We start from the raw sequence: 24,309 nt of genomic DNA on the forward strand, positions 1-24,309 counted from the left end.
GGGTTGAAACGTATACGTGTGGAATGGAAAAAAAAAAAATCTAAGTTTGTTTTAGTATACAAAATGGGTCATGATTTTATTTAAATATTTAACATGCACAGAGTAGATACCCAGATGTTGAATGAAAACATCAATCGATGAAATTGCCCTTTTCTGTAAATAAATCGATCAATGAGATGGTATCACGGTTCTCCTCATACTGGATACAGATGCCGTGCTAAGACCCGGGCTTGTTTAATGGCTCCCCTAGGTTTCCTTCATGCCTTTGTTGTTTTTGACCCAGCTCATCAACACTTGAGTTTGTAAGTGCACAGTAGCTCACATTCTCTCTCTCTCTCTCTCTCTCTCTCTCTCTCTCTCTCTCTGTCTCTCTCTCTCTCTCAGACTTGAACCATTTGAACAGCAATAAAATGTTAATGTGCATGTGAAAGGAACTTTGGGATCTGGGCTCATACTTCTGAGTGCAGAAGAAAGCCAGTTGTGACCCTGTCCGCAAGGCTCAGGGTGCTGAGTTGTCACCCCGCATGGTGTGCCCATTATCAGTCTTTGTTTCATTGTCTTTGTGTCTTGGCACCAAGCATCCCTCTGAAAGCTCCCAGTCCCACAAGGGGCTCACTCAGTGCTTGTAGCGGGACCAAACATTCTGAAAGTTCAAGGGGAGGGTCACGTGTATTTGCTCTAAACTCGAGTTCTTTTCCAAGGTGGACATTTAGAAAGTAGAGCTTATTAAAATGAAAGGGGAAGGGGTAAACAGCAACTCTGGTCTCTGTCACTGACATAGACAAGCATTGAATTAGGTGGAAATATTACAGCACTTTGGAATCCCCTAAAGTGCTGAGATTTATTTCTAAAAAATAAATGGTGAATTGTTTATTTCTTTCTCCTCCTTATGTTTCCTTGGGTTAGAGCAATTAGTTTCTTATTTTTTATGATTGCATTATTCTTGCATATATCTTTCTGTGGTCCAGGATATAAAAGTAAATAGAGAATCCAGCTGAATGAATGGATATTCTTTTAATGAGTATGGAGAGGAAATGATAATACTAAGTACTGCAAAACCATTTTTATGTGATGAACCAAAGTACCTTTGTTCCCCACCTCCCCAGTTTTAAGCCACAGTCTACCCGTAAATGTGTGCATAGATGACAGTTGTATGTATTCTGGTGTTAACAGGGTACCTCATGGTTTGTCTTGTCCCCAGAATGCACTTAATATGATTTTTGAAAGGTGGTAGCATATTCTGTTTTAATTTCCAGGGTCAAGGAAGGGTAAAATGGAGTATGCGACTTGTCTGTAACACCCTTCATTCTATCTGTGGGCGAAAACCTTGCTGAAACAGTGAGATAACACAGTTACTGGGTGATAATACAGTCATTTTTGTGGTGCCATAAGTTAATTTCAGAGGTGAAACTATCCTTACTTAGGAAAATAATGTGCCTTCTCCCCTGAGACCAGTCATCTGCTCAGAAGAGCAGATGGATATTGTCTCCTACTTGCAGGATATTGGGGGTACCAGCATTGGCTTAACGGCTCTCTTCCCTCCCCCTCATTTCCTTCCTTCCAGGCCATCATCACCTTGTTGTTTTTCATTGATTCTTTATATCTCTGATGTCTCTGGCAGTGATGTAATTCAGTACCACGCCACCCCCAACTCAACTATTAATTACATTTTACACTGTCTGAATTAGTCTGCTCAGGCTGCCATAACAAAATACCATGAGCTTGGTGGCTTAAATGATATAAATTAATTATCTCATAGTTCTAGAGTTAGAAGTTCCAGATCAGAGTTCCCCAGAGTCAGTTTCTGGTAGAAGTTCTCTTCCTGGCTTGCAGGGGCACATGAAGGGAAAGAAGAGAGGGGCTCTCTTTGTCTCTTAGAAGGACATTAATCGCATTGCATCAAGGCCCCGCCCTTTATGACCTCATTTCACTTCACCTGTCTCCAACTACAGTCACACTGGGGACTGGGACTTCAGCATATGAATTTGGGAACTAGGGACACAAACATTCAGTCTCTAATACTGCCCAAGTAATAGGAAAAAATAAATCTTAAAGTAGAACCATACCACAACACGACCTTTGTAGCAGTTATTAAACTTTTAAGCTGATGCAGGCTCAGTGCTTCCTCCACTTAGCAACGTACCGTGTGAACACATTGCGCTGATGGCTTCAGGGGAGAGTGTGAGAAGGCTCAGGATAAAGACAAATGAAGAATCTCAAATTCCTGTTTGCCTTGCCGTCTTCCCACAGTGACCTGGAATGGCTAGTTGAGGGATGGAAGGAGAGATTTTTAACTCCCAGAAGGGCCGCCGAACAATGGCTTAGTTCTAGTCTTTCACTAGAAAGATCTGAGTCACTATTTGGTAGCGTTGAGAAGACTCCGGTCGGTTTCTGAGAAAGTTGCGTTTCTCTCCTGACCCTAGCTTGAGGAGCAGAGACTGGATGGATGTCCTGGTGGGAGAGGCCCCGTCTGTACGCCCCATGCTTCCTTGCCAACTGGAGCACAGCCTGGCCATATCCCAGCCTAGTCTAGGCCTGACCTGAGCACAAGGGAGCCTCAGAAGCAAAGACCCTCTGGATTGCCAACTCGTGGTTGCTGGGACACAACTCAGAGCAGAACAGTGGTTGGCAGAGACTGAAAGGGAGCCATGGATGTTCCTGCCACTAGGATAGGCGGTTGCAGGATTTTGTGAAATAGTCTGATGAACCCTCTCGAATAGAGGCACCTAATGCTGCTCAGCTGTGTAATTGGGATGGAAACGGGCCAATGCGAGGCAGCAGTTTGTGCTTAACCTTTTGGAAGTCTTGATCCAGGAGACTGGGGGGTGGGGGTTTGGGGGTGAGGGGTGGGAGGGGTGAAGCATTACAAATAATAAGCTTCTCCGCCTGATTTGTAATGAATTAGTAATAAATGGCCTAGCGCTGCACGAAAGTCTGACGATTACACAGCAGCTTTAGCTAAGTGCACGGGACCACATCTTATTTTGATCAGCTGTAGCATAGCAAAGACATGTAATTATCATAATCTAACAATTAGCCTGGCATCACTTTCCAGTGTTTAATTACCCCGATAAATGGTAATTGAATAGAGGACTTAATGACAAGAGAGAAACTTTCATTCTGCCTTAAGGTGCTTAAGTTGTCTACTCGGCTGGGCATAATTTTCTGGCATTGCTTGAACAACAGTCCTGATTATCATTTTCCTTTTTGCAGTCGGCCATTATTTTGTTTCCTGATCTTGACCTTTGTTTATAATATTTAGCTCTTCTCAAAATTTGACATGGGACCCAAAACACAGGAGATTCTTGGGTACTTTACACAGTTTTCCTGTTTTTAAGCATTGCTTCTTATATCCTCTAGCTGCAGTTTCCCTCCTTTAAACATCTACCAAATCATTACTATGTGCAGACACTGTGCTAAGTTTTGGGGATACCGAGATGAGTAAACCCCAGAACTGTTTCCAAGGAGCTCTGTACTATATTGATAAAAAGAGGTCTGCACAAAAATATTATAAAAACAATTACAGTGATTTGCTTTCAGTGCAGTCCCAGTCATCTAAATCAGTGAATTTATCTTGAACAAATTCAATACTTTTGGACTATACCCACCACCTGACTTTTCATGACTCTAGGGTATTTCTTTCACCTTAGCCTCTTTCTGTGTCTCAGATTTGTATCCAGCTAGCTGTTCACAGGGTTCTCACAAATCAAATAAAAGTAGCTACTTCTTATATGCCAATTTACACAGAAAGAGCAACAACGTCTGCTTTACATCCTAAAACTTTGTATGAAACATTATTCTCATTGTGCCCTAGCATTACCAAATATGTGTCCCCTTGTGCTATGAAGATCAAATGAAACAAAGCAATGAAACATTTATTTCCTTTCTTCCAGTTTGTTGTTTTTGTTTGTTGAACAATAGATTAATAGAGATTCGTCCCATGTGGCACAGGTCTCAAATACCTCGCCCTGATTTTTGAAATGTCAAAACCAAATTTCAGACTTCGTTGGTAATGATTCCAATACATTATCATCAAGCCATAAAACAGATATTTATTTCACTGTTAGCATACGTAAGAACTATTCAATCATTATTCAAATTGGTTAAAAGAAAGGACATTTGTTAGAGCGCTTTGGTTATGTTTTTATTATTGAAACTAGAAATAGCCTGAAATTCCACTGAGCAACTCCATCCCAAAAGGATACAAAAAGAGTTACCTGTGTGTAAGCAGTTTGGCAGGTGGCTTATTTATTTGATTGACTTCCTCATCCCCTGAACAGAATCAGTTTGTTTAATCCTTTTCTCCTAGGACAGTGGCTGAATAACCTGTTCAATGATTTTCCTGCATCTGCTTTTGGATCTGTGTGTAAGTGGCGGTGCTCTGTTCTGTGCGCTTGACATGATGGAAAACTCTGGATAACATAAGGCATGAAGGGCAGCTTTGTCAGGAAGCTCCTAGCCAGCAGGAGTTGAGAAAAAGCTTGTTTTGTGTTGTGGAAGTAACCTCTGTTGGGACATATACTAACTGATTGCCTGACGATAATTCATTATTTTATTTTAATCCCTGTCTAAAAACCGTTTGAAGTGATCTGTGATTGTGGGGTCTGCAGAACTCTGCCTGGTTAATTCTTTGGCTGCCTTGGGCTGTTGTTGACACATTCTTACTCCATGCCCGAGGCCTCTGAGGGGGCTTTGAAGCAATTAGACTGTCATCCAAAGCTCCCAGTCCCTTCTTGAAGGAAAGTCTTGTTTAGGCTCTGCCAATTTAATGCTTTATTTCCTTTGGAGCTCCTCAGTCAAGCTAATAAAACAAACTCCAAATGAGTTAAAACACTGGAGGAGAAAAATTTTGTGGGCCCTGTATTTGAAACAGGTATTACTCTTGGGATATTTCAGTTTTAAAAAGGCATTCAGACTGATGTGACTTGTACTAGAAAAGCAACAAGTGAAAACCATTTGAGCGTTTTATCCATCTATTTGATATGAATAATTAGTATTAAATGTGGGATTTTAAAATCACTTGCTTAAGTACATTTGCGCGTGTGCGCACGGAAAAAAAATGGCAGGTTAGTATACTAAACAACTAATGAATTCTAAACATCTGGCCAAGTAAATTATGTCTTATTTCCATGGCCAACTATTATTGAATTGAAAACAGACCTCTCATACTACAGAATTTATAATTACCAAAACAGGCATGTGTAAGAACTTTACTGGAATTTTCATTAATGGATAAATACAGCACCAACTCTGAGTTCTAAATATTTTGTCAATATCTTGTGCTTCATTGGCTGAAAATGTATGTGTTGTAGCATACAGCATTTCAACTGCAAAAGAGTAAGTAGGAAACATCTCTGAAATTCATCCTTGAGTAGTTTTTATTTATTTATTTATTTATTTATTTATTTATTTATTTATTTATTTATTTCCCTAACTTGTAAATTTTCACTTCGGTGGGAATGTTAGTTACGATTGGTGTGTTCTAGAGCCTGGAAGAGCTGGATTAGATTTCCTGAAATAATGTGTTTCAGTCGTTGTATATTATATACCTCATAAAGCCGTAACTACTGGCCTGGTAACAGCGAAAGCGTCCAGGACTGACTATATCAGAGCCAAAAATAAAGGTCAATTACCAATATACGTGAAAGAGAGGCATGTTTCAGCCCAGAGAGGACATATTCAAAATCAGTAAAACAGATCTTTCTTCAGCCCCGAGTGATGCTATTTGGTTGGTGCAAAAGTAATCGCTGTTTAAAGGTTAAAAACAATTGCAAAAAACTCAATTACTTTTGCACCAACCTAATATTATTATTTAGCCCCCCGTTTGATTTACTGTTTATATTACATATTTTAACTGCTGCGGGAAAACAACAACAACAACAACAACAACAACAACAACAAAACACATCTTCAGATTTAGGACATGAGAGCCATAAGGCTTGCATTCTGTGCTGAAAGGAATAACAGAAGGAGACAAGAAGGGATATGTTATGTAACAGAGACTGCCATCCTGCCCATCTCCTCACAAAACATATTTATAAACCAAATCCCATGTCTATTGCAGGGCCCATTTTGTCCTCCAGGACAAATGAGAAATTCTTCTGGTTAAAAAGAGACATTTTATTCTGAAATTAGCCTTTAAATCAATAATAGTAGAATTAAAAGACAGTGCTGCCAAGATATATTCGCTCTAGATTTAGTTTAAAATTTGGGAGGAACCCCGAGCTGATAAATTTGCTTAATCTTTGACCATAAATCATGTCCTTTTACATTTCAGACGAGATCGGGCACGTTCAGGGTGGTATGGCCGTAGATTCCTTTTACATTTCAATTTCAGAATGTAATATATTAAGTTGCCTTGTAATTAAAGAAGTGACATTGTACTGTTCAAATAGGAATATTAAAACAATCACCTCTTTGACAGATTAAAATACATTTAAAATGTAATAATCAACTATCTAGTTCATGAGAAATAACATTATTGAATCCTTTAAAACATTACATGAAAGGGGAATAAAGTGTCTCCTAGCTTCCTAACCTATCACAACCCCTGTGCCTCCTTTCGGGAATGCTGTTTCTATATTTATGGCGTAAAGAAACTTCACTCAGGAGCTGCTTGATAAAATACCTCAGTGCATGTTTCCCTGGAAGCAGGCACTCTGCTGTGCCAGCAACATATGCTAAAGGCCAATTTAGAATGTTTTAAATATGCACCATTCCCTTCCTTTTCCAGCTACTAAAATAAAATGCATTTTGGCTTTAGCAAATGAGGGTGGAATGAGGGGAGGGACACTGCAGGGGAAAGTGGCCAAAGAGGAGTTGAGAGAAGGGTGATCTGATGCTGTTCCTTTGCAGCCTGAAACCCAGGGTATCGCCTGTGTCTTTTTTGGACTTGGCCCCCTCACTTGTCTGTGGCCACAACACAAGAGCACGTGGTGTAGGGGAGGAAGTAAGGTCAATGACACAGAAAACCATCCACTCAGGAAGAAAGCCAGGTGATGTCTACGTGCCATAGCAAAGAGGAATCGAAGACAGAGTAAGTTGAGAATTTCCACTTGGAGTAAAGGGCTGGAGTACTCAAGTACAAGATGTCCCCAGTGGAGGGACCCAAGTTTGAAAATAAAATAGTTAGGAGGAGCAAAGTCCTTATTAAGGTTAATTATGGTCATGAAATAATGTTTCGGTCCCTGTCTTAGTAGAATCTTGAGGGGTACACTGTTGATAACTAAATGGAAAGATAGATTGTCACCTGTTACCTCACCTCTATTTATTTCATTTGAACTCCGAGACTGAAGTCATGATTCGCTTTCTCCAGACAGGTTAAATGAGAGAGAGATTAATAATAGTTTTAAATGTACAATTGAAATTATGTTTAGTTGGGGAATGTCATCAGGTAACACTAAAAACAAACATACATGTCTACATATAGACTTTCTAGCTCAAATCCCAGATTTGATTGTTATTTTTACTATCAGTAGCACCAATGTGTGTGTGTGTGTGTGTGTGTGTGTGTGTGTGTGTGTGTGTGTGTGTGTTTATTTTCTCTGTAATCCTCCAGGCAGCCTCTGGGTCATCAAGAACTATCATAAAGTATATAATTCATTTTTGGTAATTGAGTTGATTATAAGTAACTAGTTTCCATGCTGAATTTTATTCTTCTTAATTAACTAAAATGACCCTTTCATAATATGTATGACATCCTCAACCAGTCTTCTGCCAAATTTTGATAAATGTGTATTCTTGCTATAACAGAGTATATATACTATTATATGCAATATGGAACACTGACCTGAGTACACGAACCTAATGGAGAACAAAACATCATTCTATGCATATAAGTTGTTTCCTGGCACTTGAGACTTTTGTATTGTGAGAACACAGTCAGGGCAATAATCATTTTACTCCAACACAATCACTTTTCTAAGTGTGATAACTACGCATGCTTTTACATTATAAACCATTGTGATAATTTAGTAGAGATTGTATTGTTATTGTTGCTGGCTTATTGGTAAAATATTCAACAGATACAATGATTTCAGAGAGGTAGAGATACACAGATGGAATAGATGAGATTAAGGCTGGGAGTAAAGAGGACACATTTGTAAGAAAATTTCTAAGAAATTTACAAATATATTAAAACAGTGGCCATGCTACCCATGACATTTGTAAATATTGGCATGTGGAATCATTCTTAGATGTGAATTTGATCTTTAGCTCTTTTAATGAGCTAAAGCTCATAAAGCGGATGAAAAAAAAAGGATCTCTTCATGTGAAACCTTTATTCTATGAAAGACTGGAATGATGTATGTGACTCAGGAGCTAACCCTACAATCTGAGGCTTATTCTAAGTGTTGATGCGCCCGTCAGCTTTCAGTTTAGGAATTTGGGGTCAACCTAGTGAGGAAGATAGAAGGGCCGGGCCACCTTGCAGCAGACTTTGCTAGAAGATCAGTGTAAATTGGAAGGGGGGAGTTACAACTGGTAATAGCTTTGGAACCATTGTGATTAAGCGGAAAGAAACTATGCTTCAGAACCCAGAAAAACTTGGGTTGAAATCCTAACTCTGCTACTTATTTCCTATGGGAAAAAAAAAATTGAACTAAGAGGATAACAACTACCTGGAAAGTCCCTTATTCATTGGTCAAATGAAGCTCATTATAACCATAAGAATTTCATATGACAACATATGTAAAACCATAACATAGCACATCTTGGATGTGGCTAATATTTGTTGCACCAGTGAGTGAAGAATGAGATGAAACCCCATCAAGAATGAGAACCATATCATACTTCTGGGGAAATGCAGAGTAGACCTAAGAGCTTGATGTTAGCAATCTAGTCTCGCGGGAAGTGGAAGAATGAGGAGCTTCAGTTTGGAGGAGGTCAGAACTTGGGTAGCTGGGGTTTGAAATCTGCCTGCACCTGTTACTACGGTAGTCGTATAACTTTGAATACGTTACTTGACTTCTTAATCTCAGTTTCCTCATTTTTAAATGGTGTACAAACCATGTCTATTTCGTGGGATTTGGGAAGGAGATTAAATTGAGATAATGAATGTAACATAATAAGCACTCAATAATATTAGCCATACATATGTGCTTCTTCACAGAAGGGCGGAAAAGAACGGTTCAGTGCTACTTTGTAGCCAGAGAGCTTCATTTGGGTTACTATTAGAATATTTAATCCTCAACTTTTTTTATGGATGGTACTTGGTACATTCTGCAGATGCCTTTTATGAATTCTAATCTATCACTGTTTTTGTTTGTATTGGCCCTTTGAAATTAACATTAGTAAAATAATTTATGTAAATTAAAGATCTGAAACCAGTGTGAGTTAGTTCTATGCTGAATCATCATCTTTGTCGTATTTATGAATAGAAAGGTAGAATACTAATTCCTGGGCCATCACATTTTTAATAGGTTCCCCAGTGATTCACTTATCACCCCACACAAAGGAAAATGTCACCAGAAAAATCAACCCAATGGAAAAATGGGTCTTCAGTATCATGGTTTGTTGTTTTATTCAACTTTTAACAATATTCACAAGAGTGAAAGTTGGAAAAGGGAAGCCAAATTGGAGAGTCAAAAAACTAGGACAATTTGTAGAATTCAGCAATAACGCAATGTGTCCAGACAGTGGAGGTTTTAATTTTTATTTTCAGTTTTAAGCAGAGTCAAGTGTTAGTAAAAGCTAAAATGAGTGACACTTCAGTAAAGGAAAAACATCCCCCTTGAATGTCTTTAAAATCTATAATAATAATAATATAATAATATAAAGTGCATCTGGGCATCTCCTGCTGCTGCAGCTCTTATCTGGCTCTCCTCCAGAACTTGTCAGGCCACTCTGAGTGCTGGTGATTCATGGCCCAGCACCCTTTTATCTGAACATTGCAGTGTCTTTTCTTTGTACTTTGGCAGTGATGTTACCTTGATGTCCAGAAATCTTTTAAAAGCAACACAGTCTTTCCTCGCATCCTGAGAAATCGTTGTCTGCCAGTAATGAAGGAAAAGTAAACCTGCTTCCATGATCATTGTAAATATACAGAAATAAATACTTCTAAGGGTTTTTTGTTTTAAAAAATGGTTATGTCTTTTGAGATCCTCTCCCTGAAAACTGAACTGATTTCCTTATTCCCCTTATATAAATTAGCATGCTGCTTTTCAAAAGCATGGGTCCACTGGAGTTTCTGTAGGTCATTTGATATTTGAGGACAGACTTGAGGATTTTTATATGATTTTGGATTTTTAAAAAGGGAAATGAGGATTAGTCTTATTTCTGTTGTATGTTCTTATTGCTGTTGTTTAAAAGTTAGTTTTTTTATTGTTACCCATTTTAATGTGCTTTAATATGTCCTGCTAATAGCAGCAATGCTTCACATTCACATGGTGCGTTTCATACATTCCCATATCTAAGACATAAAGCAGCCGTGTGAGGTCAGCGAGGCGGCTTCTTCTTATTTATTTTTTTTAAAGATTTTATTGGGGAAGGGGAACAGGACTTTATTGGGGAATAGTGTGTACTTCCAGGACTTTTTTCCAAGTCAAGTTGTTGTCCTTTCATTCTTAGTTGTGGAGGGTGCCATTCAGCTTCAAGTTGTCCTTTCAGTCTTAGTTGTGGAGGGCGCAGCTCAGCTTCAAGTCCGGTTGCCGTTGCTAGTTACAGGGGGCACAGCCCACCATCCCTTGCGGGAGTCGAACCAGCAACCTTGTGGTTGAGAGGACGCGCTCCAACCAACTGAGCCATCCAGAAGCTCAGCGGCAGCTCAGCTCAAGGTGCTGTGTTCAATCTTAGTTGCAGGGGGTGCTGCCCACCATCCCTTGTGGGACTCGAGTAGTTGAACCGGCAGCCTTGCAGTTGAGAGCCCACTGGCCCATGTGGGAATCGAACCGGCAGCCCTCGGAGCTAGGAGCACGGAAGTCCAACCTCCTGAGCCACCAGTTGGGCCGGTGGCTTCTTATTATGATTACAATTTAATATGAGGAAACTGAGGCTTGGGATGGTTTATGATTTTCCCATTCAACCTGCAGCAGAATCCTTAAATCCGGGTCTACTCACTCATTGTTAGTGCTTCCACTTTTACCGTGTTGTATTTCAGAAAGGAATCTTGGCTTTGTCAGTGACTATTTAGTACCCAGAGTGAAGGTGGTTTTCTCCTGGGCTGAACGTGGATCACAACGACCTGTGAAAGGTCCTTGTTCCATTTGGATGCTGCATTTTCAGGAGAACACTGGGAAACTGGAGGCATGAGGGTCAAGAAACTAGAATGGTGAGGAGCCTGGGAATTATACCCGCAGTAACCAAAGAAATCAGGATTTTCAAGTCTAGAGAAAGGAGGCTACAGAGAGCCATCACTGACATCTCTAAATGTTTTATGAACTACCTGGTGGACGAAGAATTAGATTTGTTCTTTGTCACTTCAGGCAGCAGAAGTAGGATCACTGGCTAGAAGTCATACAGAAGCAGATTTATGCTCAATAGAAGAGAAACTTTCTAACATTCAAAGATGTCCGAAAATGGAATAGACCGGATTGCCATCACTGGGAAGTGTTCACGCTGAGACTGTCTGACTTGAAGATTATATGACTTTATGGGCATTGTATTTCAGCAGTAACACAATTTTATGATGAAACTTTTAAGAGCTCAGAGAAGAATTTTCTCACTGGCTAAAAACAGAGTGGTTTTGTTGGTTTTCCACCCTGATTTTAGAAAGTTGTACGCATAACAATTCCTGTTTCCTGTCACTGGGTCCTGAGAAATACTTCGGGGAAAGGCATATTAGTTAAAACAAATAAGCAAAACTTTTGTAAGATAAGACTGGAGCAGACAGTGGGATGTGTGAGTGTGTGTATTTGAACTATTTCAGGATGAAGTGGCTCTGGTTTTTGCTATTTTTCTCTAGCTTGTTACTGTTCACTACTCCTCAGTTCAGCCCTAGAACACAACCTATGAAATGAAAAGAGATGGAGGAAATGTCATTCAATGTAGACGGTTCCAGTTTTCTTACTATAGAAAGGGATAGGGCATCAAGAAAAGAGATTGGCTAAAATGAGTTTGTGACATAAGCAGATTTACTAAGGGAAATGCTTAATTAGGATCTGAAGTCTCCATTACAAGTCGAGTTTAGTCACTCACTATGTGGTCATTATGCCGTAGATTTTTATTTTCTTGTAAAGTGGATGTGTTGTTCTAGGGCTTTTCTTTTTAACTTTTATGATTTTAATTCTCTCCATTTTATGACTCCAATTCTCTCAGTTTGCATAGGAAATTGAGGAGGGTCTCAATTATAACGAAAACGATTCGGTCATTTATTTGTTCTTTAATTATTCATTAATTCAAAAACATTTATTGAATGAAACACTGTTTTAGAAATACAACTTTGCTTCAATTTGTGTGAATTGAGGAATGAAAGGAAAACAACACATAATTATCTTTAATACTTAAAATGACTATAAAGGGTTCCATGTGTAGGGTATTTTGAAACAAACATATACTATTAGGTTGGTGCAAAAGTAATTGTGCTGTACCAGGTTAAGAATAATTGCAAAAGCCGCAATTACTTTTGCACCAACCTAATAGAATTCCTCTGCACAATGGCTTATTGTGGCTTCGATTTGGAACACTAACTTTTCAAACCATGCCCCAAATCACAGTAGCATGCAGGAGAAACAACTTATAATAAATCTTGTAGTCCTGGCATTATTAAAGTTCAACCACTGATTCCAAACAGAGAGGCTTTCCTCTATGAGTCATCTCAGCTTTTCCTTCTTCCAACAGATTCCAGAGGGGTGACTACCACATCGACGTCTGCATCAATGATTACCTGGATGTTTTCTGCCCTCACTATGAGGACTCGGTCCCGGAAGATAAGACCGAGCGTTATGTCCTCTACATGGTGAACTTTGATGGCTACAGTGCCTGCGACCATACTTCCAAAGGGTTCAAGAGATGGGAATGTAACCGGCCTCACTCTCCAAATGGACCGCTGAAGTTCTCAGAAAAATTCCAGCTCTTCACACCCTTCTCTCTAGGATTTGAATTCAGGCCAGGCCGGGAATATTTCTACATCTGTGAGTATATTCAGATTTATCATGTTGTAGGGCAGCTGCAAGAATCCACAGTAATTTTTTACCCATGTTTCAGAGACTTGCAGTGAGCCGGACTCTGCATTACAAATGTCTCCTTGTAAATGCATACATCAGGGTCCCCAGATACATAAGCTGGGAATTGAGAGCACAAATTAGATTAAAGACACAGCGCTCTCCCGCTATGAAATTGCGTGTCAGCCTGTTCAGTGAACCACTGCTGACTTGTATTTCTTTTAAATGAAAATTGCGAGGACTTCTCCAAAGCTGAGGAAAAGAAAAAGAGATTCCTGAAAAAAGAAAAATAAAGGAAATAATTAAATTTACATAGCTTAGAGTCATTGGATTCCTTCGTCAGGTGTCAGCAATACCCTTTCAATCATCCACATTTTCGGTGGAGAAAGCCAAAACTCCTGCAAATGTCAGCATGCTGACGATAAATACTCTCTTTGCACCAAAGAGAAAAGATAAGTATTAAGAGCAGCTGTGTCTTTAAACAGGAAAGATCATGAAGAAGGATCTAGAAAGGGTTCCAAGGGAACTGGTGTGACTGAGTTTCCCACCTGTGAGCATTAAGTAACTGTCCTGAGAGAGCTCTAAAGCCTTCTCAGCAGACCTCTGAATTAATCACGTTTCCACGGTCTCTGTTTTCTTCGTCACGTACAACATCACTACTTCAGGTACCAGACTAGTCATATATTCCAGGTAAACACTTCTCGTATCTCACTGTGCGTAAGTCACCTGGCGATCTCGTTATAATGCAGATCCTGATTCAGGGGATCTGAGATGGGGCCCGAGATTCAGTATTTATAAAGTTCCCAGGTGAGGGTGTTGCTGCTCATCCATGGACCGCACTTTGAGCTAGCAAGGTTGTAGGTAATATCTCATTTAGGCAGCTTGCTGTGTGTCCATCTGGACTTTCCTCTAACAGATATCAAGTTTTTAAGTTATTTGGCCTTTCCCACCTATTTTCAATGTCAGCTGAAGGAGTGTGGGGACAGAGCCCCAGAAAGCAGTTTCCAGGCTCTCGGCCTCATATGGAGAGGTGCTGGCTCAGATAGTGGATGGCCGTCAGCTGTGGCTAGTTGGCCATCAGCTGTGGCCATTAAGCCATTGGCCACTGATATAACTGCCGCGGCTACGGAGGGGAGCCGAGGAGAGTGAAGGAGGAGACTGAAGGAGAGTAAGGAGAGTGGAGGAGAGTTGGTCGGTTGGCAGCAAAGCGGACAGCAGGTCGCACGTCGTGTAAACCCAGCCTCCAGTGAGACCATAGTGGTATGACTCCCCTACCTATGGCTCCGTGGGTGTTCCTTTTTGGCCTCACCATGTCCTGCGTTCTTATGTGGGGAGCAGGAGCAGAGACCCCGCAGGCCGCCCCTCCAGACGCCCCGCAAGGAGGTAAGAGTGTCTTTGTTCAAAAGTACATTTATTGAATAGCTTATCATGGCTCATAAATATTGGGGACACAAGATGAAAAGACACCCCCTGTCCTCAAGGAGTGACTGTCTAGTGGGGAGCAGACATGTCAGTAGACAAAGTGTAAACAGACCGTTGCCGAATGAAGGTAAAAGCAGGGCACAGTGGGAGCGTGGTGGAGCGTGTACCTCACTTGCATGAGAGAATCAGGACGTGCAGTGGCACACAGCGTGTGGAGAGCCAAGCAAGTCCACCTCGCATGCTTAGCATCAACTTTCACCCCCGTTTGCCAGACTAACACGGTGAAGAAGAATTCCGGTTCTTCTGACTCGTTTCTCCAGGCCAAGCGTCCCCACCCACCCCTAATCCATGTGTTTTAAGTCTACAAGGATTTCCAGCTCCTTCTCTCCTCCAGAAAACAGAATTTTATAATCAGCCTGATTTCACCATCACAAAGGCACTCTCACTTATATTGGAATTGAATTTAAAAAGGAAATTGAACAGTACCAGTTTTATTATTTCAGTGCATATTTCAGTCATTAGTCATGAGAAAACATGTAAAACCCTTGATACTATCTCACATTCAATGCATAAAATCAGAAAAGGAATATTGAGTCCCACGGTTGTAGGAAATGCTGGCATACAGTGAATTCACACGTTCTCAGGCTGTGGGCTCTTGCCTTTTGTTGATTTTTTACCTTGTGAAAGGATCTCATTCAGCAAATGAGAAAAAGAGGAGGACTTCAGTAGCGGGACAGCAGCTCACTACCGTGTTTCCCCGAAAATAAGACCTAGACGGACAATCAGCTCTAACGCGTCTTTTGGGGGCAAAAATGAACCTAAGACCCGGTCTTATATAAGATTATATTATAGTAAAATAAGACCGGGTCTTATATTCATTTTTGCTCCAAAAGATGCGTTAGAGCTGATTGTCCATCTAGGTCTTATTTTCGGGGAAACACTGTAATTGTGTAGCTCTAAACTATTATACCAGTGTAGGAGGAAATTATTGCCAGTTTCTAAATTTTTCAAAGCTCAGATTAAAAAACAACAACGAAAGCAAAACCCCAAAATGAACAACAAGCACTAAGATGGGAAATGCACTCACCAGCTAACTAGTTGATTGCATGATTATTACAAATTATGGAATCCACTGAGGTTCATAAGCGAGTTGTTATTATTCAGATGTACCCATAGTGCTTGTGACTCGTTTTTCCTCATTTGTGGTTGAATTCAATATTTCACTAAAAATCATTATGTGTCTTCTATAACATTCATTTACCGGAGCCATTTAACTGTCAAGAATTCCTGTCAAAGTAATTGTTCCAAAATGCTTGAAAATATCAAGAGCTTTTTCCTGTTCAGCTGAGTTTAACCTGAATTACCTTTTTTTAATGAAAGGTAAAATAGCACAAAATTAGCAGCGAGGAGATGTTCATTTACAAGAAGCACAGTGGCCTATAGTTGGTTAAATTGAATTTTTAACCATGTTTTAGAACCACAAGAGCCTCCTTCTCTATCTTTTTAGTAGCGAAAGGGTTTCCTCTTTCTTTCACTGCTGAGAGTAGGAGCAGCAGAGCTAATGTGGATGTCTTACAGACATTTAATATACTGTGGTCATAATTACACTAAAGGATTCTTAGGGGAGAATTGGCCCTCAGTTGAATTTTCCTTTCTCCTAATATGCATGGAATGAACAAAAGGATTGGGAAATGGCTCTTTTCATACTCACTATGTCACAGAAAGCTCCTTTGCTGGCCTCAGGAACAACAAAGTGACTGCCCACCGTTCAATTTTATAAAATGTTCTTACTGGGCCAGGGATATGTTTCAGCTCTTCACAGCCTTAAATATCACTTCCAGGTTTTCCAAGAGAGAAAAAAAAAAAGAAAGCTATAGCCTTTTGGCAATCCTGCTTTAGGGTGCTAGAGAAAGGGTTAAGTTTAGTGGTGACTGTAGAGAACCAAAATTCATATACAAACTTGGATTTGGGAGAAGGGGAGAGGAGTATTTCATACCAGGGTATCCACCTCATCACTTAGACTCAGAGAGGACACAAATTAGGGAATTGTTAATCAAGTTCTGCTTTATCCTAAACAAGATTTATTTCCTCAATTTCTATGAGGTATACAAAATTAAGAAAATGCAGTAGTTGGAGATATCTCAAATGAAGTTTCCAATTTACTTTAGGAATAAAATATTCTTCCCTGTTCTAGATCCTTTATTTGCCCCAATGACTCTATGCTATGTCCTTTCCTTGGGAACAGGCAGTATATTAAGTTGTTACAATTGCTGAGTATTGCTAAGGCAGGCTGAGCCCATTTGTCAACAACAGGAGTTATTTTGGTAAGTGATTGGCATACTAAAATAATTACAGAAAGTCCATGGTGTTTCATTCAGTGATAGATTTGCAGAACTGCCCGCCAGTAGGTGATGGCAATAGTCATTTATATAGACTTCCTAAGGCAGAGTTATTTTAGAAACTTCAAAAATACTCATTTTAGAAATGATTCTTATAAATATTAACCAGATGAGAACACGTTTGAAAGAAGTTTTGCTGTTGTTATTTTTAAATTGGAAGAGGCAAAGGGAAGTAACCTAAATAAGGGCACAATAAGTTATTTTTGCAAGTCAGTAGAAACACTCATTTTGAATGTCCTCTTTTGTAAAGTCAGGAAACCTGAGTCCCAGACCCTTCTCTTGACTTCACTCGTTATACAATCTTGGGTAAATCATTCCATGTCTCTGGATTTCTAATTCCACACCTGCAAAATAATGTGTTTGGCAATGGATGATTTCAAACACATCTTGGAACTTTACTCTCCTAATCTTTATTTTACCGAAGGGTCTGCACCACTAGGGTAAGAGAGAACATCTGTAAAATGGCCCAGTGTACCTTTTATTGAACACCTCACTTAATAGGTGTTCAATAAATGCCAGTTAAAGGGATATCTGTAGGGCACATGCAAAGTGGAGAAGTGTATGAGAATTATTACACTAGTTCTGCCCCTGCCACGCTGTGTAAACCCCATTATCTGTGATCCCCAGTAATGCAGCAGGCTTCTGTGTTTCTTCCTCAAGTCACTGCTCTGTCAAAGCCCTCCAGTGACCTCCTGTCTCACCAAAACAAAAATCCAAAGTCTCTAACCTGGACAACAAGGTTCTCCTTGGCAGGTACTCCTCTGTCTCCCCCACCCTCGGCCTCTTGGACTTCATTCCTACCCTCTCTGCCCTCTTGTCTCTGCTCCAGCCCCACAACCCCCCACCCTCCTTCCTGTTCTCATACCTGTCCAGTGCCCCAGACAGCAGGGCCTTGGTATTTTATCTTCTCTCTGCTTGGGGTTCTCATTGCCTCAGGCATCCATATCCTTTGCTCTCACTTTCTTAAGTCTGCACTAAAAAAATGTCTTTATCAGGATATTCTGTCCTCCCTATATAAAGATACCCCCTCTATCATTCTCTACACTTTTATTTTACTGTATTTTTCCTCAAGCACTTATCACTCCAGACATTATATATTTATGGTTGTTTATAGCTGTTTCTGCTGTATGCCCTGTAATTATTTGTTTAGCACATAATAGATGTTCAATAAATAATGGGAAGTGATGTTTACATAGCACTTACTGTTTTCCAGGCACTGTATACTAAGCACCCAACAATTTTCAAAACAGTGCTGCGTACTGTTTTTATTTCCCATTTCACAGGTGAAAAAACTTAGGCACAGAAAAGCTATGTAACTTGAAAAAGGTTTGCACAGACATGTGTCTGATCTAAGAGGAAAATGAGGGAGTAAGCAACTAAAACAAAGTGATGAAGTCCAGGGTGTCATATGCTTAACATGGAAAAACATACTTTATATTGAATTTAAAAACAAAGATTAGAAACAATTAGCACTACTATTTAGAGAATGTTACTTTATAAACTACTAGAAACCTAAATCAGATAGTAGCAAGATACATTTTAAACACACTTATGCATTTTCAACTCTCCAAAGGATACTTTCCTTCTCCAAAAGAAATTTCAACTGTATCTTCCCAGATGGTTCATCCTTTTAATATGATAACTTTAGAACCCAGAAAAAGTTGTATTTTCAAAGAAATTCTTTTTAAATCCACTAAGTATTCAGCATGCAGACTGAATCATGATTCTACACTTGATACAGGAATGAATGAGTTTTAATGAGAGACCTCCAATAAGGAAGATAACTGTCATTTTCTGAAAGTGATACTAAAAAGATGGAAAATTTCTTGAGCATTTGCTACATCTAAGGTATAGCTAATATTCTTTCAAGATACTCAGAGTAAAGATAGTTTTTTTGTCACAGCACCCAGATGGAAACCAGGAGTTTCTGGGAGATGGTTAAGGAACATACCCTTTCTAAGCTTATTGGCAAGTGAACTTCAACAGACATGTTGTTTTTAGTATTATTCTTTTAAATTGATATAATAGAAGTACAGAGCTCAAAAAGTCCATTTGTTTGATGTGAAAATCTTGAATATCTCGTTAATGAAAAGAACTTTCAGCGAGCTGAAGACTTCTGCTCCAGTCTTTTTTTTAATTAATTAATTAATTAATTAATTTATTATTATTTTTTTTATTAGTTTCAGGTGTACAAGACAAGGTAATACTTATACGTTCACCATTTATATCCCTCACACTGTGAACCCCCTCCCCCCATCCATTATCCCTCCGACCTCACACTGAGCCATCACATTACATATATAAAATTATAGCTGGCATTCATTAATGTTTAGCTTCTGGTGTACAATGCCATGATCAGGCATCCAGAGTATCTCTGAGGTGGTCTCCCAAATAGGACGCATGTCCATCGGATACCCAACAAAATCTTTACAACATTATTGAATAAGTTCCCCAAATTAATTTTCAAAAAACCCTGAGGCCATCTTGTGGTTACCAGCTGCTTCCTAATCCCTTCACCTTTCCCCTTATCCCCCCCCCCCCCGGCCCATCTAACAACTCTCAGTTTTTTCTTTGTGTCCCCAAAACTGTTTCTGATTAGTTCATTCACATAGTCTTTTCTTTAGATTCTGCATATAAGTGAGATCATATGGTACTTGTCTTTCTCTTTCTGACTTATTTCACTTAACATAATGTTCTCTAGATCCATCCATGTTGTTGCAAATGATAAGATTTCTTTCTTCTTTATGGCTGCGTAATACTCCATTGTATAAATGTACCACAGATTCTTAATCCAGTCATCTACCGATGGGCATTTCGGTTGTTTCCATATCTTGGCTATTGTGTAAAGTGCTGCAATAAACATAGGAATGCATACTGATTTTGAATTGGAGTTTTGGATTTCTCCGGGTAGATGCCTAGAAGTGGAATTACTGGATCATAGGGTAGTTCCATTTTCAGATTCCTGAGATACCTCCATACTGTTTTCCATAGTGGCTGCACTAATCTGCAATCCCACCAACAGTGCACTAGCGTTCCCTTTTCTCCACATCCGCGCCAGCATTTGTTGTTTGTTGATTTATTGATGAAAGCCATTTTGACTGGAGTGAGGTGGTATCTCATTGTGGTTTTTATTTGCATTTCTCTGATGGTTAGTGAGGTTGAGCATTTCTTCATATGTCTTCTTGCCTTCTGTATGTCCTTTTTAGAAAAATGTCTCCTCAAGTCCTCTGCCCATTTTTTAATTGGGTTGTTTGTTTTTTTGGATTTGAGTTGAGTAAGTTTTTTTATAGATTTGTGATATTAATCCCTTATCAGATATATCATTGGCAAATATCTTTTCCCATTTAGTAGGATCCCTTTTTGTTTTATTGATGGTTTCCTTTGCTGTGAGAAAACTTTTTAGTTTGATGTAATCCCACATGTTTATTTTTTCTCTTACTTCCCTTGCGTGAGGGGATATATCAGTGAAAATCTTACTCCGGGTAATGTCCATGAAGTTTCTTCCTATATTTTCTTCTTGATATTTTATGGTTTCAGATCTTACATTTAAGTCTCTAAGCCATTTTGAATTTATTTTTGTATATGGTGTAAGGAGGTGGTCCAGCTTCGTTTTCTTGCATGTGTCTGTCCAGGTTTCCCAACAGCACTTATTGAGTACATTCTTGCTTCCATTGTCGTAGATTAGATGGGCATATAGGCATGGATTTACTTCTGGACTCTCTATTCTGTTCCATTGATCTATGTGTCTATTTTTATGCCAGTACCATGCTGTTTTGATTACTGTAGCCTTGTAGTATAGTTTGAAATCAGATATCATTATACCTCCCACTTTGTTCTTATTTCTCAAGATTGCTGAGGCTATCCAGGGTCTTTTATGGTCCCATATAAATTTTAGGATTATATGTTCTATTTCTGTGAAAAACGTCATTGGTAGTTTGATAGGAATTGCGTTGAATACGTATATTGCCTTAGGCAGTATGGACATTTTAACTATATTAGTTCTTCCTATCCATGAACATGGAATGTGTTTCCATCTATTTATGTCTTCTTTCATTTCTTTCTTCAGTGGCGTATAATTTTCTGAGTACAGATCTTTTACATCTTTGGTTAGATTTATTCCCAGATATTTTATAGTCTTTGGAGCAATTGTAAATGGAATTGTTTTTTTAATTTCTCCTTCTGATATTTTATCATTGGTATATACAAATACAACTGATTTCCGAATATTAATTTTATATCCTGCTACTTTATTAAATTCATCTATCAGTTCTAATAGTTTCTTGGTGGAGCCTTTAGGGTTCTCTATATATAGTATCATATCATCTGCATATAATGATAATTTTACTTCCTCCTTACCAATTTGGATGCCTTTTATTTCTTTCTCTTGTCTGATTGCTGTGGCTAGAACTTCCAGCACTATGTTGAATAGAAGTGGAGAAAGTGGGCAACCTTGTCTTGTTCCTGATCTTAGGGGGAATGGTTTTAGCTTTTCCCCATTGAGTCTGATGTTAGCTGTGGGTTTGTCATATATGGCCTTTATTATGTTAAGATATGATCCCTCTATTCCCACTTTCTTAAGGGTTTTTATCATAAAAGGTTGCTGTATTTTATCAAATGCTTTTTCTGCATCTATTGATATGATCATTTGGTTTTTATTTTTCATTTTGTTCATGTGGTGTATCACATTAATTGATTTGCGGATGTTGAACCACCCCTGCATACCAGGGATGAATCCCACTTGATCATGGCGTATGATCTTTTTAATGTATTGCTGAATTCTGCTCCAGTCCTTTTAGTATACATATTTTTTTCAAAATGAGAAAGAAAATCATGGGGACGTTCTGTTACCATGGTCCTCACTCTTAAATCCGTAGCATACGACGAGCACAACGACTTGAATGCATGGTGGCTAACTGCTAATCCTCTGCTCTATGTACCTTAGTTAAAAGTTTACGCTGAGGCAATTTTAATAAGCACTACACCCTTTTTAAAACTGACAAAGTAATCTAAATTCTTAAGAGCTATCTTATTGAATCGATCAAGATTAGCTTCAGAAATCATTTGGCGGTACAACATATTATTGACTATTCTTTAAAAGTTGTAAGAGTATTCAGTAAATCCAGAGACTACTAACATAAAGAAAGCCCTTCACTTGCCAAGTGGATATGTTCCAAAAACTTATTTGCAGGTGAGCTTTTTGGAACTTAGAGTGTAGTTTCGCATAGAAGTGTTTCTAAAATCAGACAAGCTGTCCATAATGTGGGAAATCTACTAAACCATAATATTGATTTAAAATTGTACATTTTTAACAACAAAAAGAGTAGAAAACAGCACGTTAGACGAGGTGTTCAATAAATACTTGTTGAGTGAACAAATGCCATAATAGTAAACCAAAAACAACAAAAAAGCAATTATTGTTATTATTGTTTTTTAAATTTCTTATATGCTAGTGTTTGAGAAAAGCAGACAATTTAGAAGCCCATTGCTGCAGTTCCCTAGTTTCTTAATAATGTTTTCTTATTGTATTCTGGGGGTACATTACATCAAAGGAGAGAGCAGAACATGGTTAAAAAAATGCACAGACTCTGGTGAATACAGCCATGAGCTCAAATCTTCTTATATTCTCAGTAACTGTGTGTGACTTTAGGTAACTTAACCTCGCTGAACCTCACTTTTTTCATCTGTAAAATGGGTATACAGTAATAGTTGTTGTTTTTTGTTTTCAAATCACAATCTTTCTTATTTCCAGGACTCAAAGAAATATTTTTTTCAAGCACCAGTTGCTACCAAATAGATAACTTCAATTATCCACGTCTAAAAGTGTTTGCATCCTTTGAAAAGTTAAAGCAATTTAAATAGTCCTGATTGTTAGTTTACTAGGCATAAGTGCCTAGTACAGATTCACATTTTAAGTCCATGCCTTATATTCTGAAGGAATTACATGCCAGGATTATGTAAACCGAAGGAAGTCTTCATTCCCTTTGAGATGTCTGTTTTTCAGCAGCTTACTTTAGTAATCTACATTAAGAATTATTTGGGTCCTGACAGTTCACACCATCCGCCTTTTTTCTAAGTTGCTCTTATTGAAATAGAAGAGTGTCAAAACAGCACATTTATCAAAGCAGGAGGTAATCTTTTTCATCTCTCATAGTCTTTTACTCTTGCAGGGGAAGTGACCTGTAGTACAATATACTTTCTTAAAATGAACAACTCAATATTTGCTTCAACCTGTATGTGCATTTTACTTTGGTTATTGAAAAATGTTTCTGATTACTGGAGTCTTATTTTAGCATTAAATGTTCTAGCATATACTTCTGCTGAGATTCAGAGGGTTTATAACTAACATTTTTCAGAAGGACTGTGTTTAACTACTAGTTCACCTCTTGGTTTTTTTTATGGTTTTTTTTTTTTACGTATGTAGGCTCAGATCAGATTATTCAGCAAGGCATATTTATATGAACTGAGAAGGAAGTTGAAGGGCAGTGTTTGTAAATTTACAAATTTTAATATTTTTCTGTAGTGAAAAGGAATTAATATGGCACCAACATCAAATAGTAATTGTTCAGATTTAGATACAAAGTATATCTTAGTCATTAAAACCTACTTAGATTTTTTTTTTTTAAGTTGTGTTTATGTTGAACATACAATAGAAGTGTTTCTCCCCTCGGACACTGGAAGTTTGTCTGGGATTATGTCAGATTTCTGTCTGAAAATAGTCATTCTATTCCCTTTGTATTCTTCCCATGGTCTTTAGTGAACCTGCAAGAATGCACCTCTTTATTTAAAGAGTTTTAGAGAATTGCGTCTGCTTCAAGTTGTCTCTCGCCGTCTTTAGGAAAGCATGAATGGATTTCAAGGGCTCTTAAATGAAGGTTAAATGAAGAACATGAAAGAGGATATTTAGGGACTTCAGGATATTTTTCTGTGTTAATTGTAAGTTTGTCTTCTGAAAATGGTTGTTTATAGCCAGGTGCCCTGTGAACTTTCTGAACAAGAATGTTCAGCTCAGGCATGACTGGGACATGAACAAATTACCCAGCACATGTCAGATAGTCTGAGGAAAATTAAAGGTGGAGGAGGCAGTTGATAGGAATGCAGGATGTTTGAAAACACTTCATTATTTTGTATGTTTGGATCAATGTTATTTGGTCATGTGGGGAGAATTTTTAAAAGAAATGCATGTTCTGTTAAATGACTTGACTAAAGGGTGAGGTACTGTTAAAAAGAATCAAAGTAATGAGTGCCAGGCAGGTCTGTGAAAAAGGAAACTGGAGCAAACATCACTGCCTAATAGATTTTGACTTTAGAAGTGTTCTTAAAGTTCGCTAAGGGAGCCTTAAAAGCTCTTGAATTGGGGCTCTGTGGAAATTCATGGTATCAGTCATAAGTAC

The 24,309-nt window shown here is 38.6% G+C and overlaps 1 protein-coding gene across 2 annotated transcripts in view; it reads left to right on the top strand.

Annotated features, from left to right (window-relative positions):
* EFNA5 (ephrin A5) overlaps positions 1 to 24,309 on the top strand; it is a 277,497-nt gene that overhangs the window by 213,069 nt on the left and 40,119 nt on the right. For both annotated transcript variants that reach the window (XM_081053353.1, XM_081053354.1), the window contains exon 2: positions 12,775 to 13,067. In XM_081053353.1, the coding sequence (XP_080909479.1) occupies positions 12,775 to 13,067 (293 nt within the window). The remainder of the gene's footprint in view (positions 1 to 12,774; positions 13,068 to 24,309) is intronic.

This window comes from Rhinolophus hipposideros (assembly GCF_964194185.1).
Source record: "Rhinolophus hipposideros genome assembly, chromosome: 7".
In the NCBI taxonomy this organism is placed as follows: domain Eukaryota; kingdom Metazoa; phylum Chordata; class Mammalia; order Chiroptera; family Rhinolophidae; genus Rhinolophus; species Rhinolophus hipposideros.